A 17,770-nucleotide genomic window follows, 5' to 3' on the forward strand; every position below is an offset into this window, starting at 1 on the left:
GGCATGTTCTCTCCGAGTAGATGACTCAGGGACATCATGCTCGCTACGTGATCTTGTATGCCTTCCCACAGACGGCGCCATTACGATGATGCTAGAAATAGATCACCTTAAGTAGTAGAGATAGAGGGAGCTGGAGAGCAAAGTGGATCACTGGCTCACGAGCTAGATGGTCCTGAGACACCTGCGAACAAAGAACACGTGAACTAGGCGCGGGGTTGATCCGGCGGAAACCCCTCCGACGCTCAAGTCAGACGTGCGGATTGTAGAAAATAGTTGAGAGAATACGAATTGTCGTATTACTCAGATAATAGGGCGTCCATTTAATTTATTGGGCTCAAACCTTATTTTAATGTGATTGAACTTTCGTAATGATATTCTTCTAAATCGGGCTCGTGGCCCAGTAGGTGGAGAGATTGTAGGCTTATTGGGTTGGCCCAATTATGCATATCAATAGTGAATAATTTAATTTAGAGAAAATGGGGAAAATATTTTTAACTACAAATGAGGAAAACCATTTTCTTCAAAAAAATATGAGGAAAATGAGGAAAACTAATCGGACTCTCTTCCCCCATTAAACTCTTACCTTGCTTTCACCAACTCTCTGCCGACATCTCCGCCACCACCACCGGCCCCTCCTACGACGACCGCCGCCGCCGCCGCCACCACCACCAGCCCATCCAACCCTGACCACCGCCGCCAACAAATTATCTGCCGCCGCTGTCAGCATCCTCTCCATCTTTCCCGCTTGAGAACTTTCTGGCCGTCACAACCTCTCTACCACCGCCAGGAACCCCACCGTCGTCGCCGCTGCCAGCAACCGTTTCATCTTTCATCCACTTGCGAACTTTCCGACGATATTCCTATTGGTAGACCGATAATACTGGATTTGCAGGGAGATAATGGTGGATTCTTTCTCTATGTTGGAGTCAACGAAAGAGGAAAAGACGGTGGGCATTGGTGGGTGTGGTCTGGAGAGACGGTGGATTTTTTTGGGCGTAGGGGTATCTGAGCAATTTTTGTTTTGAAATTTAATTTAATTTTTAATAATAATTTTTGTTATTTTCATTTTACTTGATATTTTCCTCGTCATTTTCCATAAGAACCAAACAAAACTACAGAAAATGATTTTCCACAAAATCATTTTCATCAATATTTTTCCTAGTAATCAATCACAATTAGAATTTCAAAAGTCCTTAATTTCCTTTTCCTTTGCATTTTCATTTTCCTTATTTCGAAATTCATGAACCAACCAGGGGCGGACCCAAGATTAAAATGTAGGGGGCGCTAAATAAAATAGTATTTAGAAATTAAATGATAAATAATAAAATAAAACTATCGTATATTTTGTCCCACGAAAAATTCTAAATAATTAGAAAACAAAATTAATTAAAATGAACTCGACGATCTTTCATTGTATATAAATCTTCTATAATCGAATATGTGTTAAAAGTATCAGCAATATCCCTCTCTATATGTAGGAGCATGCAATCTCAAAGAAACTCATCTTCCATTTTGTTTCGACGTCTAGTTTTAGTAAGCTTCATAGCAGAAAATGCTCGCTCTGTAGTAGCGGTAGAAACATGAAGAAGTAAGATCAGGCGAATCAATCTGTCAACCAAGTAATATATTTCAGACTTTTTCGTCTGCACTAACCCTTCACACAATGTTGCTAAAGTTGGTACAAGACATAAATCTGGATGTTTGACCACGTCGAGATAATAATGCTGCAACTGAAACTTCAAGAGGAGTCTTTCTCATTCAGTGAAATCCTCAGGATAATATTTTTCAACAAGAGTGCAAATATCGTCAGCATTAAACGACTTATATGAATTACTAGGATCTAAAGTGAGGCTAAGAGTCAAGAGTTCCACTGTTTGATCACAAAATCTGCTATTCAACTCTTTCAACTGAGTGTCTATTGTGGTATTGAAGATATCAAAATGAAAATGATGCTCAATAGTAATATTAATATCACGAGGTTGATGAATCGACTTTCCTCGGCCTACTTTGTAAGCACCATTCATATCAGGCATCTCAATATCCTAGCTTTCACAAAATGATGTAACATCACTCAGAAAAACATCCTATCCATTATCTCTCAATTTCTGCAGGAGTTGCTTTGTCGTTAAAACCAGATTCATAGCATTTAAGATATCTTGAGACTTTTGTTGTAAAGCTTGGCAAAGAACATCAGTAATTCCCATAATTTCTTTCATCAAAATCAGAATAAAGACAAATTGAAAAGATGTCATGGTAGAATAAGCAGAATCAGCATCACCACGTTAAGAAAAATTTGCACCATCAACTATAATACTTTGAAGCACAATACCAGTAGCATTAAGCATTTTTAATAAGCTACATATTGAAGAAAAGTGAGAACCCCATCGAGTATTACCTGCCCGTTGTAAAGTACCAATCTGGTTAGCTCCTTTACCAGTCTCAAGCTCACTAATCGATATCAGACGAGAAATTTCAGCCTGTTGTGCAGTAATTAACTCACCATTTCTCTTTGTAGAAGCACCAACAATATTGACAATAGAATCCGACTTCGTGAAAAATTGATGCACAAGAATCATTTCCCTGGATGTTGTAACTAGAGACAATTGAAGTCGATGAGCGAAACAATGCACAAAGTATGCATATGGACAATCTTTCAAAAATAATGCTTGTAACCCGTTCCATTCACCACACATGTTGCTTGCCCCATCATAACCTTGACCTCGAAGATTGTCCACACTTAATGCATGATGAGAAAGAATAGTAGATAACTCACACTTAAGAGTCAATGCAGCAGTATCTTTCACACTTACGATTTCAAAAAAACGTTCTTGAAGAACACCAACTTTGTTGACAAACCTCAAAACAAGAGTCATTTGCTCTTTTTTTGATTCATCCCGTGCTCCGTCAACAAGAATACAAAATTTTGAATCTCCAATATCTTCACGAATTTTGGTTCGCACTTTTGTAGCAATGATATGCAATATCTCCTTCTGAATCTTCCCAGACGTGTATTTAGCATTATGAGGAACTTTCTCCAAAACTGTTTCAGATACTTTATCATTATACCTTGCCAAAAGTTTCACCATTTCGATAAAATTGCCCGGATTTGTTGATTTTGGCCCTTCATCATGTCCCCGGAAAGGGCATGATTGAAATGCAAGCCACCGGACACAATCAATCGATGTTTTCAGCCTCAAGCGATTCTTAAGTATTTGTTCTGCATAGGGGTGAAAGTCGGATGGATCGGATCGGAATTAGTCTTTTCGGAAAATTTCCAAAAAAAATCGGAAGTACAAAATCAATTCCAACTCCAATTCCAAAATTTTCGGAATCTAAAAATTCATTCCAATTCCAAAAGTCCCGGAAGTTTCGGAATTTCGGAAAAAAATCGAAAATCACATGAGCTTAAAAATTTCAAAACTTAGCTGATTTTTTTTAAAATGTTCATAATTTTTCAAAAATAAGAACATCCACGTCGATAAAAGTAAAACTAATAACTACTAAATTTCAGTTCAAAAAATAAATAAACATAAACACAACATAATATCTAATAAAACTTCTAACAACAATTCATTATGTCAAAATCCTAAAACAAAACTTAAAGGTGCATTTTTCGGAAAAATAAGTATTATATAATATTTATTATTTATAGGTGTATTTTTCGGAAAAACATCGGAATTTTTCGGAATTAATTTCGGAATCAAATCGGATCGGAAATCGGAAATTCCAAATTTATTTTATATAATTCCAATTCCAATCCAAAAAAATCGGAAAAATTCGGAAATCAGAATTTCGGAAGTCGGAATGAAAAAAGTTGTTCCAAAATCGGAACTTTTCGGATCGGAACCGGCGGAAATTGGAATTTTCGTTCCAACTTGCACCCCTAGTTCTGCACTTTGGTTCATCATAACATTGTCAATATGCCGAGATTGATTCATTAAATCCTCACATGATTTTACTGCAGCAAAATGTGTGGAAGAATGATCTCCCGCGTGACTTAGAAAAGCACACTTTTTTTTGTCGTTAACCTTTTTCCAATTGCAAAATCCTGCCACAGTAAATGCATTTGCCCCAAAACGTGGATTTGGCTTACTTGCAAAAAGATAACAAGGTAAACAATATGCAGCATCTGTTGTAGGTGAGTACTCTAACTAGGTTGGAAATTGGGCAAACCAAGAGTGCTGAAATCTCCTTGGATATTTGGTATTATTTGAATAGGGATATTTGAATAAGTAAAATTGATATGGCCCCATTTTGATGTAAGACCGTCGAATTTTATCTTGTTGGTTAACACGATACTGCCAAATTTGCATACGTTTTCCCGGATCACGTTCCGAAATTAGTTCCTGGTTAGAATCAACTGCAGCAGCCTGTTCAACTTGATGAGCAAAAAATTGATCTTTATGAGCAGAAGTTTCGACTATGTCTCGGTCATCAACAACGGAACTATCAACATCAGGTGTCTTCGGCACTTCATTGACACTCTTAAAAAATGTTCCAATTAAGCTATTTTTTAATCGATTAGATTAGTGTGTAGACATCGCAATAACAAAACCTACAATTACAATTCATTAAAACGAATCTACGAAATATTAAGTTCGAGGTAGCAATCATGGTGAAACAAATCTCAATAAACCCCAAACCAATGAATACGACTGTGAATAAAAGATATTCAAATAAAATTTAAATAGATGTAAAGAACCCATTGATGATTCCACAAAAAAATAATTTATTGAGTCAACTACTAAAATCATAGATATATAGAAAAATAAAAAATAAACATAACGATATTATTTCGAAATCTAAAAGCAATAACAATTGGAAAATCATCCAAATATAAAGTAAGAAAAATAATAAAAGATAATAGTAAAAATTTTACCTTCAAGTTTTTGAGAAAAGAACAAAAGTCACGATACACGAAGCACCTTCTTAGCTATGTTTTCTTCTTTTGTCTTTTAGTTCGTGGGAATAGGCTTTATATTATTTTATATAAGTTAGAGGGGACCACAATTAGTGTAGGATATTATGTTACGCCTCTTTACTCACTTCTATTAGGTTTAGGTTTTCTTTTTTTCTTTTTTTAAAAGTCTTATACATATAATATATAATTATACTCCCTCTGTTCCACAATAACTGTCTCTTTTTTAAAATATTTGTGTTCCATATTATCTGTCACTTTAGATTTCCAATACTGCATTAAATGCATTTTTCCTGTTTTAACCTTATTAATGAAACTCTATTCATTAATTTTCTCTTATAAATCATTAAATATTAAAGGTTGTTTTAGTCATTTTTATATGATTTTTCTAAAATCAAAATATATTTATTGAGTTTCTTAATCTTTGTGAAAAGTGAAAAGTGACGATTATATAGGAATGGAGGAATTATCTAATATAATAGTATTAAAATTTTTTTTTTTTTTTTTTGGTCAACCGCCCCCCTGCCCTACTAATGTGGTGTTTGCAAATGATTATTTAAAAGCAGAAGTTAGTGATTGTGGTTTAAGTTAGTTTTAAGTGCTTATTTCTAAAAGTTGGGGGTGTTTGCAAATATTTCGGAAAATGAACTAAAATTGAAAAAGCAGGGTTAGGGGTGCTTTTAAAAAAATAGCTTAAAGCAGATTATTTTAAGAGAAGCAAAAGCTAACGTTGATTTTGCAAACACCTAAAAACAGATTATGAGCAAAAAAAACCGCATAATCACTTTCAAAAAACATTTGTAAACACCACCTAAGTACCGCCTCTGCAACCAACCATAGCCAAAATGAATAAAATATATATATTATTTGACTATTTGTTGTCATTTTTGGGTTTGGTTGAACGAACAAAATTAAATTTTAGGCCAAAATGTCAAATATATATAGTATTTGACTATTTGTTGTCTAACCAATTTTCAGCACTCCGGGCTTTATAATACAAGAGTCAGACCTTTCATCTCCTCAAAATTAAATAGACATATGTAGTTTATCTCATTGAAGAAAACATAAGAGTGTCTGAATCAATGTTTTGAAAACCGGATCGGACCGTCCGGTCCGACCGGTTGAACCGCGAACCGGCCATCAAGCCGGTCCGATCCAATGCATAAACCAAAAAGGCCAAAAACCCGGGTTGATTGTTGGAAACCGGAAATTTTCCGGTCGAACCGCCCAAAACCGACAAAACCCATCACCAAAACCGGTTCCTTATGAAAACTTAAATGAGAGAGAGGTAGACAGAAAACTTCATTTCTTCGTGTGTGGTTTGCTGAAAGATTGGCCATGGCAGTGCTTGAGAAAGAGATGGGAAGGGAAAAAAAAAACCCAGAGAATATTAACCAGGTGAAAGAGGATGATGGGAAGTGGGCTTGGGCTTTGGGCTTTTAACTAGTAATTGTATTGAAGTTTTTTAGTAAATTATTTTACTATCATAAATTTTATTTGACTATTCAAACTTTACGTAAATAGTATATATAAGATTCAATTATGCATATTCATGAGTATATATTAATTTTATTTAAAAATTTTGATACGTTATTTCAGTATTTGTATTTCTTTAAATTATACTTTTTATATTGTAAATGTTAATTCTATTTTTTTTTTAATTTAAATGTTATTGTGAATGATTAATGAGCTAAATAATAAATCATTAAATTCTTAAAAATTATATTTTATGATTAATACATATACTTTGTGTGCATATTCATATCATTACCACTTAAAAGTCATATAAATAATAAAAAAAAAATGAAAAAAACCCGGTCGGACCCTGGTCGGACCGGTCTAACCTTGACCTAGTTGCTTGTCCGGTTCGGTTTTCAAAGACATTGGTCTGAATACCATAAACCCTTTCCTATTTTCCATGTAACGTATTGACTTGTCATTAACTAGTACTTCACTCTCTATCTTACATAATTACTGTTTCTTTTTAAATATATTTTTGTTTCATATTATCTGTCATTTTAGATTTTCAATACTGCATTAAATATATTTTTTACCGTTTTAACCTTATTAATTCAACTCTAACTATTAACTTTCTCTTATCACAGTATTATGATCAAAGTTATATAAGTCTCTTTAATTTATTTTTCCTAAAATCAAGACAAATTTATTGACATTCTAATACTTATACAAATTTGAAAGACGTCAGTTAATTAAAAACAAATTAAATATTAATTAATAGACAAAAATATAAATAAGGCTATGCGAACATTTCCCATTGACCCTACTAATGTGCATTGACATATTCATGCATACAAACACTAGTAAAAAATAATTTTTACTAGCAAAACGTATCAATTTTGTAGTAAAAAAAACTTTTGTTATGCATTTGCTACGAATTTATCCCATAGCATATATGAGTGTGACAAAAACTTTGTTACGGTAAATGGTCGTAGCAAATACTTTTTGTTACGGTAAATTCTAGCAATGACTACAAGATTGTTCCATAGTAAAAAATACCTTTTGTTACAACATTTTACCATAGAAAAAAATCATTTTTCTACTATTTAAACTTTACAAAGTTCTCATGGAAATTTCAATAGCTGTTGCACTTTTAGAAAAGTATGTTTAATATTTAAGGGTAAATTGCGAAAAAACCCAATGACAAGGTCACTTTATTAAAAGATGAACATTCTACTTTCTTTGTCTGATATTATTCATCCCATTCAAATTTATTTGATGGTAAGGAAAACTCTTTCATATATACCTAAATTACCCATAACTCCTTAGCTTGAAACTCCAATTCAATTCCAATTTCATGATTTTAACTCTAATTTAGTCCCAATTTCACCAATTAACCGATTTTAACCCATAATCCAATTTTGAACCCACAACCAGTCAGCTGCTATTGACCGTCGGTCAGCCGTTGTTGACTGCCGGTCTCGTACATTGATTTTTCTTTTTTTTAAACATTTTTTTAACTATTTTCAGTAATATTATTGTGTTAATATTAATATTACTGTCTCAGTCTGCAATATTACGTACTGTCTCAGTACAATATTACTGTCTCAGACAATAATTGCACTGTATAAGACAGTAATATTACTGTCTCAGTGCAGTATTATTGTTTTTTTGTCTGAGACAGTAAAATTACTTTGATGGTTGTTAAAAAAAATCAACACCGAAGACCGGCGGCCAACGCCAATGACTGGCCGGAAAAAAATGTTGAGAAAAAAAAAATCTAATTTTTTTTAATTCAAAAATAGCTGTAAATGTGATATATTTGTTGAACCTGGTCAATGTGCAATATTGATGAAGTTAAAGTTTAATGGATGAAAGTGATTTAAATTATATTATGTGGGATATTTTAGGAAAAAATATGAGATGAATTTATTTGCAGAACTGTTTTTGGTCTGGACATATGTGCATTTAAGTCCTCATGTTGGAAAATTCGCCAATATTTAATAATGCATCAAATTTTCCCGCAAGGGATGACTTAGCGGTTGGAACAAGTGAGCATGTGGCAATTGACCCAAGTTCGAATCCACTTGCAACGGTCGCTAGGTGAAGTCTGTCACACATAGTTAGTCCAATGTGGTTTACGTCTCTCGTATAATTTACAAGCTATTATACGAGAGTTTAGATTTATCCAGTTCATCGATATGTTGGCTGCGAGTTCCTTCATTAACAAAAATAAATTATGCATCAAATTTCAAGAAACCAACAATTTGTTGCCGTATTAAGTCACTCAAGTTCCCGCTAAAATACTTATGTTTATATGGGAAAGTGCAACATTATTAATTCCTGATTCAAATTCAATGATCTATTGAACTTCACCAATCATGATATTATTGAAAGAAAAAAAAAAGGAAAACTATTAAAAACGTTAGTCATTTGAGATTAAAATAATTAAATTAAAGCTACATAACCTTACGTCCGTTGGTCTTCTAACAATTAAAATATGAAAAGGCAGCTTCTCTTAATTATAACGTACTCTTTTGGCCTTACAAAATTACATTTATAATATTTCTTCAATTCTACAACAAACAGAGATCACACAATGTCTGATCCTAAAGATCATATTAAGTTCTCTTTCAAAGTTATGATAAACAAACAGAAAACAAAAGTTCTATTTGCAGAAGCCGATGTCGATTTCATCGACATCTTGGTTACCTTCCTTACATTGCCAATGGCGATGATTGTAATTATCCTAAAGCGGCTCCAGCCACCTAATGCTATTGGAAGCTTAACCACTTTGTACGATGGCTTAGCAAATCTCGACAGCATCAATTTCTGGAAAGAGGGTTGTAAGGAGATGCTTCTCAATCCGAAAAACGTCGAACAAAGTCATAAGCCCGTCGAACGTTTCTTTTGTGAGAACGAGGATTGTAGTTGGAAGTATGTCAGATTATTACACATAAACATGTACTATGATATTGTTACATGCATTTGTGGTGAAATAATGAAAAGATCAGAAGACGAAGAAGAAGAAGATGAAGTGGATTCTCTAGCTGATGATGGAGTTTTTACCAAAAGTACATCGTCTTTCATAATCTCCGATGATCTTAAGATATTTCCCAATACGACAGGCTTTATTCGAACACTCACAAATCTTGGCATTACCGATTTAGATTTTGGTGAGCAAAGGCATGTAACTTTTGGGTTTAGTGAGGTCAGTCTTCTTGATTATTAACAATCTTTCCTAAATATATTTGAATATATATTCACTTTAAAAAATTCCTTTTTTTTTGTTTAATCTTTTTAATTTTTAGATTATGGATTTGCTCAAAAGATGCTTAGTCTCGCGGACTCCATTGTCCGATATCATACTAAATAAAGGACACGTAAACGACTTTGCGGCCGGATTAAAATTTGAACCAGGGATTTTGTTTCATGAGATGGAGAAAGAAGCATCTTCCGATTCGAAGAAGATGATTTTGAGAGTCCATATACAAAAATCTACAAATAAAATATTATTTGCTCAAGCAGAGGAAGATTTTGTTGATTTGCTTTGTAGTTTTCTCACCATCAACCTAGGAGGAGTCGAGTGCCTTTTGGGTGGTAACACTTGTCTTAAGAGTATAGACAATCTATACACTAGCATAGCGGATATTATTGATGACAAGAATTTGGTGTCTGGGCATATAAGGAATAGACTACTGATGAAGCCGAAACATTTACCTGATGATTATATTTCGAAAACCCCATTTCTTTCTGTTAGTGAAAAACGTAGTTTTTCTTCCGACTACTATATTCGAAGATGGGGTACTGTTATTTTTTCTTCGTTGAAGTACCTCAAATGCAAGGGCAAATATATTAGGGGACCAACAATGTATAAGGTGACCGATGATTTAACGGTGACACCGTTTTGTATGCTTTCAACCCTTTTGTTTTTCAAAGAGCAGAAAATATCTTTGTCTGATGTCAAGGAATTGGAGCTGGAGATCCGATTGGAAGAGGTAATATTTAATTTGAATTTTTATTCTCATATTTGCTTACGTATATATTGAGATTGATATTCTTGATGCAGGCTTTAGGCATATTGAAGGCATCTCTTACATCTACTTCTGCTCTAACCGATGGCCTGATGAAGAATCCCATGCTAAAGAAATGAACAACCGACGCAAGAGTAGCACTTCGGTCAACCGTCAGTTTCGTGCTTCCATCCAAAATAAATACTCCCTCCTTCCCTAATTATTTGACGTTTTAGGCATGGAAAATTTTCCCATTTTATTTGACGTTTCAGAAATCCAAAGCAAATCTTTTTTTTCTTTTCCATTCCTACCCTTATTGTTGAGTTTTCCAACTCTTTAATGTTACGGCTATTTTTTCTTTCTTCAAGAAACACTTAATGAGAAAGTAATAATATTAAATAAAGCTAAAAAATCTAAACACAATAAATACCATGTTGTTCTACTCACGTAAACACAAAAAATGAAGACAGAAGACTCCATGGAAGATGAAGATTCCATGAATTTAAAACTCAAACATTTGTTAGAAGAAATCCCAAGCAAAAAACCTGCAAGGGATTTTGATTTGAACATAGTTGCAGATCGAAATTTTGATTTGAATAAATTTCCGGATGAAGGAGAAGAAACTTTACAAAACGAAGAAATTCGGCAAGTCGTTATGATAATGCTGAAAATTTATCTTCCCAACTTCTATTAAAATTTCAATCAATCTCACCTCTTTTTTTTTCTTGTCTTTTTTTAAGTGAAGAAGAAGAAAATGGTGCAGGTCGTAGAAGATATGTATGGTATTTATGCAGTCGAGAATGAATACAACCATTTGTGACTGCCAGATAATTATTTTTCTGCAAATTTTTTTTTTCTTTTTCTTTTCTCTGTTTCCTGGGTGACGAGTTGATATATAAGCCATATATATGAGGTGTTTAATTCTTATCAAGGCAAATGCATTGTTTTTCCCCCCCATTAGTTCTATTTAAGAAAATCCTTTAGCTAAGTGAATAAAAAAATATTCAACAGTAGCATGGTGCTTCATGAAAGCAGAATACTATGTCGAATAAAGAAGTAAATTTTGGTACTTATGCAAAAAGACCTTAAACATTGTTGATGTTGCTCAACAGGGAGTATATTTGACATGCACAACATCAAGCTACAAATGAAAATTGCATAATCTAGAAACATAATTTATCCTAAATAATTAAGAATTTCTTGTACTAACTCACGATCACATTTCAGTTGAGTTGGAAGTCGGCCCTCTCTTTCTAGCATTGCTTTACTCATATGTGGGATCTTGAACTTGTTAGAACCTTTTCCTCGCATTATCTCTATCATGCACGATTGCAATGTTAGGAATATACGGTTGGACTTTCTCGCTGAAAAACCTTCAAATGCACTTACAACCGCATTAATAAGTTCATCAACATTTTTAGGTGACTCCTTGTATTGCAATGATTGAATTGCACTGAAAAATCCAAGATCTAAAACATTCAATTCCGGAGAGTTTGGAGGTTGACACATCAAACGAATATCAACTCCATCTTCTTTCGCTACTCGGCAAAACTCAATATCATCTTGGGGAATATGTGTTCTTGCATTGTCTTGTTGAATGAATATTGGATATCTCGAGTCTTCTCTTGGCCATTTTTCCTTGATTGTTGGTATGACCTTTTCAATCAAGAATGACCTTATAACGTCCCTTTTCACCGAGGCAATCGGTTTCGTCTCTAGTGTACCCGCAACTCTATTCACACTGTTTCTTTTAGCCGGCTCTCGTGTTACAAGAGGAAACACGCCTATTTTTCCCGAGAAAGTCTCATTTCCTTGTTCATCAAACCTTGGACGAGCAATAGCAACTAAAAACATAACCTTGCCAATGAAATTTTTACTTTTACAAGTACGTATCGGGTCTTCTTCCTCGGGCAACAAATAGTAATGCTCTGATTTTTTTGTCAATTGGAACCATTTTTCATCGATATGAATGATGTTATACATTCCACGAAAAGTTGGATCATGGTGTATGCTATCACCCTCAAGCATTGACAAACAAAATTGTAGTCGAGATCTTTTGTTTTCCTCCGTTAGAAACGGTTTTATAGCATTCGAATGTCGTCGTAACTCTCGTGACTTTAAACGTCTAAACAATGTGCTTTTCGCCATGTTCAAAGAACAAGCTAAAGACTCCAAAGTTGTCCGCCGATGCAGAGGAATCCCACGAAATTGATCCATGTTTATTTCAATTCTCTTTCGACCACAATTTCTTGTCTTTTTATGCGATACATCATCATGTGCACCTTTTCCTGATTGTCTCCAAATACGTTGAACAGTTCGGATCGAAACTGAAAATTGTGACGCCACTATTTTTGTTACTCCTTTCTTCAAACTTCCGTTGATACTTTTATGTTGCAACACGTTATATATAGCTCTACGTTCTGCATTGTTTAAATGTTTCACTTTCCTTGTAGCACTTGGTATCTGGAAAGATTCTTCGTTTGCATTTTCATCTTTTACAGAGTGGAAAGAAGCAAGACAGAACAAAAAAAATATGAGCAAAGAATGAATACTTTTCATGAAGAATACGTAAAGGACAAGTACCTATATTGAAGACTTCTTCTAAGTTATCATCCATGAAAGTTTGTAATCCCATCTCCAATGATATGTCATGTTCCACGAACGGTTCCCTGTTTAAATCTAGCAATGAACGATCCACTGAAAATATTGCATTCTCTGGAGAATTTAGATCAACATTGGGGTCGTCAACAAAATCTGCAACAACAACATTGAGGTCTGGCAAAACAAATTCTTTTTCTTGTCTCATGCTTTCATTATTTACGTCACACTGTGATATTTCTTTATTTTGATTTAGTTCAACAAAAACTCTCATTTTACTTTAATATTGAAGGCTGAAGTTAAACCTTCTTTTATAGATTAATTTTGGTGGGAAAATTTTAATCTTGGATGATCGAAATTTTTAATTTTTAAATTCAAACTAGGTTTTTGAAAAATTTCAGCTTGATATCTTAGTGGTGAAAATTTATGTCTTAATTGTAGCGGGGATTGAAATTTTCAAATCAACTTCTGTCAATTTAATTTCTAGTTGAAGTGGAATACTCCATTCTTCACATACTGTCATAGATATTCTAATTAAGTGGTTATGATTTGTTTTTCTTTTTTTATTTTTCTTGAATAATGAAGAGTCTCTGTTAAATTAATGTGATTTGTTTGTTAACATTCTCGGCAGAAATCAAATGGTCAAATGTATTATTGAGATAATCTAGGAATAATTAGTTAGAGAGGAAGGGCAATTTTGACCTTTATTCTTAAATTAAAGACTAATTAATAAGATTCTTAATTTGTGTGAAAAATCCTTAAAAGTCAATTAAAGTGGGAAGGAGGGAGTATATATATAAGCTTAATATTCCTTGCTTGAAAACTTGAATGTGTTGTAATGATTAAGATTTGTTGACAATTTTCAATTGCTTAAATCTGCATTCCTTAACCAATTAGGAAGTTTAATCTCCGATAATTCATATTTACAAGCAAGCTAGTACAATTAAACACAACCATTATAAGTAACCTCTCTTTCTTCTCATAAGCTACCCATGGCGACGACGCCTGGGATCCAGAACAACATTGTGAAGCCGTCGGAGCCCCCAATCTCCTACACCCTTATGGCGACGCTCAAGCAAGCCCATGACCACTGGCTATGCGGCTGCCTATAGCAACAACATCCCCTTCTTGCCATCAGAATTGATCATTTATTGTCGTCCAAGAAGGTGAGTCTCCATGGGGAAATGAGACGGTGTGGTGACGATGTGCCAGACGAAGAGGAGTAGATTTAGAACTTTTTGGCTAGATTGCGCCGAGGACGGCGCGTACATAGATTGGTGATGACCACAAAATCCAATTTCGACTTTTTCTTTTTTTAAACTTTTTTTTTTGTCGCCTGTTCCGGCGTTAGAGTTTTGTTTTGTCTGCTTTTTCCGTCGCCGGATTCCGGCGTTAAAATTTTTAAATTATTTTATTATTTTATTTATTTTTTCGCGGCCGGTTTCTGGCGTTGACTTTTTTAACTTTTAATTTTTTTCCCTAAAAACAATATCTTTTTTTTTACGTCCGCGCCTAAACGTTCACCGTAATTGTACTGTCATTAACAAGAATTATACTGTCGCTGACAGTAATTGTACTGTCATTGACATAACTACAACAATATTATTATTTTTTTAGTTTTTTTTTTATTTTGTTTATTTATTGACAAGTGAACGTAATTATATTACTGTCGTTGACGGTAAAATTACTATAAACCAGTGTTCTAAAAATCGGCCGAGGCGGTCGATTAATCGGTCCCCGAGGCGGAGGCGGTCCAAAACCTTTACGATTTTAGTGTAAAGGTTTGAAAAATCGGTTTTTTTGCCTGTGAGGCGGTTTTAGGCGGTCTGAGGCGGTCAAACCTTTAAGGCGGGTCAAACTCGGTGGCAACAATCGGTCAAAAATCGGTTAAAAATCAGTTTTTTTTTTTTTTTTTTTTCTTTTTCTTTTTAAAATTCAAAATAAAAGTTGGATTTTAATAAAAGAAAATATGAGTTTATGCCTTATTTTGTTTATGTTAATTGTTATTGTTAAAGAACTAATGATGTATGCCAGGAATGTTCAAGAATAAATGTAAATTCAACAAAATTGTTTTTTTATTTATATTTTATAAGGATATTTATGTATTATGATCTTATGATTATTAAACTTTTATTATGATATTGAGATATATACATGATGGAGATATAACTATGTTTAAATATCTTTATATACATGTTTGGAGTATTTATAAATAATATTAGAAATATATTATATTAAATTTTAAAAACTGATTTATTTCCGATTTATCACCGATTAATCACCGCCGCACCGATTAATCGTGAGTCGGTGCCTGACCGACTCGGACTCGATTACCGCTTTTTACAACCTTGCTATAAACACAATAATATTACTATCAACCACATCAATATATTTTTTTTTGCCTTTTTGTTTTGTTTGATTTGTTGACCGATTAACGTAATAATATTATTGTCTACTATTGTAATATTACTATAAACACAATAATATTATTACGATTGACGGTAATATTATTGTCGTCACAGTAATATTACGGTGGATGATAATGCTATTACTGTCAACCACATCAATATTAATTCTTTTATCTTTTTATTATGTTTGCATTTGTTGAAAGGTCAACATATTAATATTACTCTATTACACAATAATAGTGATTTTTGTTGTGTTAATATTACTGTTCTAGAGAGTAATATATCAATGTTACAGTTTAACACAGTTCTATATTACTCTCTAGTACAGTAATATTAACACAACAAAAATCACTATTATTGTGTAATAGAGTAATATTAATATGTTGACCGTTCAACAAATGTAACATAATAAAAAGATAAAATAATTAATATTGATGTGGTTGACAGTAATATTACTCTAATGATAGTAATATTACCGTCAACCGTAGTAATATTATTGGGTTTATATCAATATTACAATAGCAGACAATAATAAATATTACGTTAATCGGTCAACAAATCAAACAAAATAAAAGGAAAAAAAATTGATGTGGTTGACGGTAATATTATTGTGTTTACAGTAATTTTACGGTCAACGAGAGTAATATAATTACGTTGACTTGTCAACAAATCAAACAAAATCAAAAAGAGCCAAAAAAAAAAATGTTGTTGTGGTTGACAGTAATTGTACCGTCAACAACAGTACAATTACGTAAATGTCAATGACAGTACAATTACTATCAGCGACAATATAATTACTGTAAATGACAATACAATTATGGTCAACGTTAAGCGGCGGGCGTAGAAAAAAAAAGGATAAATTTTTTTATGGAAAAAAATTAAAATTAAAATTAAAAAAGTCAACGCTAGAAACCGGCGGTGGAAAAAAAAAGTCAACGCCGGAGACCAACGGGAAAAAAAAGTTTAAAAAAAGGAAAAGTCAAAATTGGATTTTTGTGGTAAAAATTGATTAAATGGAAATTAAATTGGGGCTACAATTAGGAATTGAGTTTAACAGGTTGGGGGTAATTTTGTCATATACATTAATTTTGCCTTTATTTATAATACATATTAAGGTGATGGTTGCAAAAGTTTATTTAAAAGCATAAGTTAGTGATTGTGAGTTAAGTTGATATTAAGTGCTTAATTCTAAAAGTTGAAAGTGTTTACAAAAAATCTAAAAAATCAATTTAAATAGAAAAAACAGGTACATAGAAGTTTTAAAATTGTAACTTAAAACAACTTATTTTAAGAGAAGCAAAAGCAAAAATCAGTTTTGCAAACTCCTAAAAACAGATTATGAGAGAAAAAAAAAATCTCATAACCTATTTTAAAAGTTTTTACAAACACCACCTAAATGAATGAGCTTATTAGCGAAAGAGATATAACTGTACCCCTAAACCTAGAATAATAAAAATTGTTGGTCAGTGTTATTCATAAAAACCCATTTTGTTAAATAGAAAGCTAGAGGGGGAAAAAAAAGAGCGTGAGTGATGTGATAAATGGTTAAAAATAAAATTTGGAAAAATGTTGTAATATATTTTGAAAGTTGTCCTCTATTAACCAAGGTTCTAAAAGGCGGTTATCAGGTACGTGGCGGTTAGGGACCGTCACACGATAAATCGGCGCGGCGGTGATTTATCGGAGATAAATCGGAAATATATCGGTTTTTAAATTTAGTGTAATATATTTCTAAATATTATTTATAAATACTCAAAATATATATAAAAGAATGTTTAAACATAATTCTATCCTATCATTCATATGTTATTATATAATTCTAATTACTCAATAAATAACAAAAATTTTAAAACAATAAGATCATAATATAATAAAAGATTCTTACGAAATACAAATACCACGCAAGTCTTTCGCATCAACAATTAATATAAACACAACAAAACATAAATTGCGGGGTAGTACTTGGTTTGGTTTTGGAAGTTGAAAGAATTGGAGAAAAACAAAAAATCAAAACATATTTTCATTTTAATTTAAATTTAAAAAAAAAAAAAAAAAAAAAAAACCGATTTGTTGACCGATATATCGGTTTGACCCGCCAAAAAACCGCCGCAAACCGCCTCGCCGTAAAGAACCGATATTCCAAACCGCCTCAACAAAATCGTAAAGGTTTATAATTGATACCGATATGGCGGCCGATATATCGACCGCCACGACCGATATTTAGAACACTGCTATTAACCATTAATCATTTTTAACTCAAAATTTCAACTTCATCGCGTGTGAACTAACTAGCGTCTCTTATATGAAAAAAAAACCAAGCAGCGTTTTTTTGGTGAAGTAATTAGGATAAAAGTGAGACCCAATAAGTGAGAATG

General features: G+C 33.0%; 3 protein-coding genes across 3 annotated transcripts; 1 reads left to right on the top strand and 2 right to left on the bottom strand.

The window, feature by feature from the left end:
* Positions 1-1,754: 1,754 nt before the first annotated feature.
* LOC148765849 (uncharacterized) lies at positions 1,755-6,838 on the bottom strand. Its single transcript, XM_088812378.1, has 5 exons — positions 6,763-6,838; positions 4,316-4,471; positions 2,315-3,217; positions 2,133-2,209; positions 1,755-2,042 (listed from the first exon to the last, which is right to left on the bottom strand). Exons 1-5 carry the CDS (start codon positions 6,836-6,838, stop codon positions 1,755-1,757), a joined length of 1,500 nt encoding a protein of 499 aa, XP_088668504.1.
* Positions 6,839-8,975: 2,137 nt separating this feature from the next.
* LOC105963517 (uncharacterized) lies at positions 8,976-10,529 on the top strand. The gene is made up of 3 exons (XM_088812379.1): positions 8,976-9,587; positions 9,688-10,374; positions 10,446-10,529. The coding sequence occupies exons 1-3, from the start codon at positions 8,976-8,978 to the stop codon at positions 10,527-10,529; spliced, it is 1,383 nt and encodes a 460-aa protein (XP_088668505.1).
* Positions 10,530-11,565: 1,036 nt separating this feature from the next.
* LOC105950576 (uncharacterized) lies at positions 11,566-13,195 on the bottom strand. Its single transcript, XM_088812380.1, has 2 exons — positions 12,973-13,195; positions 11,566-12,881 (listed from the first exon to the last, which is right to left on the bottom strand). Exons 1-2 carry the CDS (start codon positions 13,193-13,195, stop codon positions 11,566-11,568), a joined length of 1,539 nt encoding a protein of 512 aa, XP_088668506.1.
* Positions 13,196-17,770: the final 4,575 nt, after the last annotated feature.

The sequence above is a fragment of the Erythranthe guttata genome, chromosome 13 (genome assembly GCF_056151865.1).
Source record: "Erythranthe guttata isolate IM_541 chromosome 13, IM_541, whole genome shotgun sequence".
NCBI classification, from domain to species: domain Eukaryota; kingdom Viridiplantae; phylum Streptophyta; class Magnoliopsida; order Lamiales; family Phrymaceae; genus Erythranthe; species Erythranthe guttata.

Bases quoted from the DNA above. Each gene is read 5' to 3' on its own strand.
- LOC105950576 (XM_088812380.1), bottom strand. From the start codon at position 13,195: ATGAGACAAGAAAAAGAATTTGTTTTGCCAGACCTCAATGTTGTTGTT. The intron at 12,882-12,972 runs GTACTTGTCCTT...ACTCTGTAAAAG, and splicing joins AGAAGAAGTCTTCAATATAG to ATGAAAATGCAAACGAAGAA.
- LOC148765849 (XM_088812378.1), bottom strand. From the start codon at position 6,838: ATGGAAAATAGGAAAGGGTTTATGGTATTCAGACCAATGTCTTTGAAA. The intron at 4,472-6,762 runs GTTAGACCGGTC...GTGTCAATGAAG, and splicing joins GGACAAGCAACTAGGTCAAG to TGCCGAAGACACCTGATGTT. The intron at 2,210-2,314 runs GTATTATAGTTG...TTTTGATGAAAG, and splicing joins TACTGGTATTGTGCTTCAAA to AAATTATGGGAATTACTGAT.
- LOC105963517 (XM_088812379.1), top strand. From the start codon at position 8,976: ATGTCTGATCCTAAAGATCATATTAAGTTCTCTTTCAAAGTTATGATA. The intron at 9,588-9,687 runs GTCAGTCTTCTT...TTTAATTTTTAG, and splicing joins TAACTTTTGGGTTTAGTGAG to ATTATGGATTTGCTCAAAAG. The intron at 10,375-10,445 runs GTAATATTTAAT...TTCTTGATGCAG, and splicing joins TGGAGATCCGATTGGAAGAG to GCTTTAGGCATATTGAAGGC.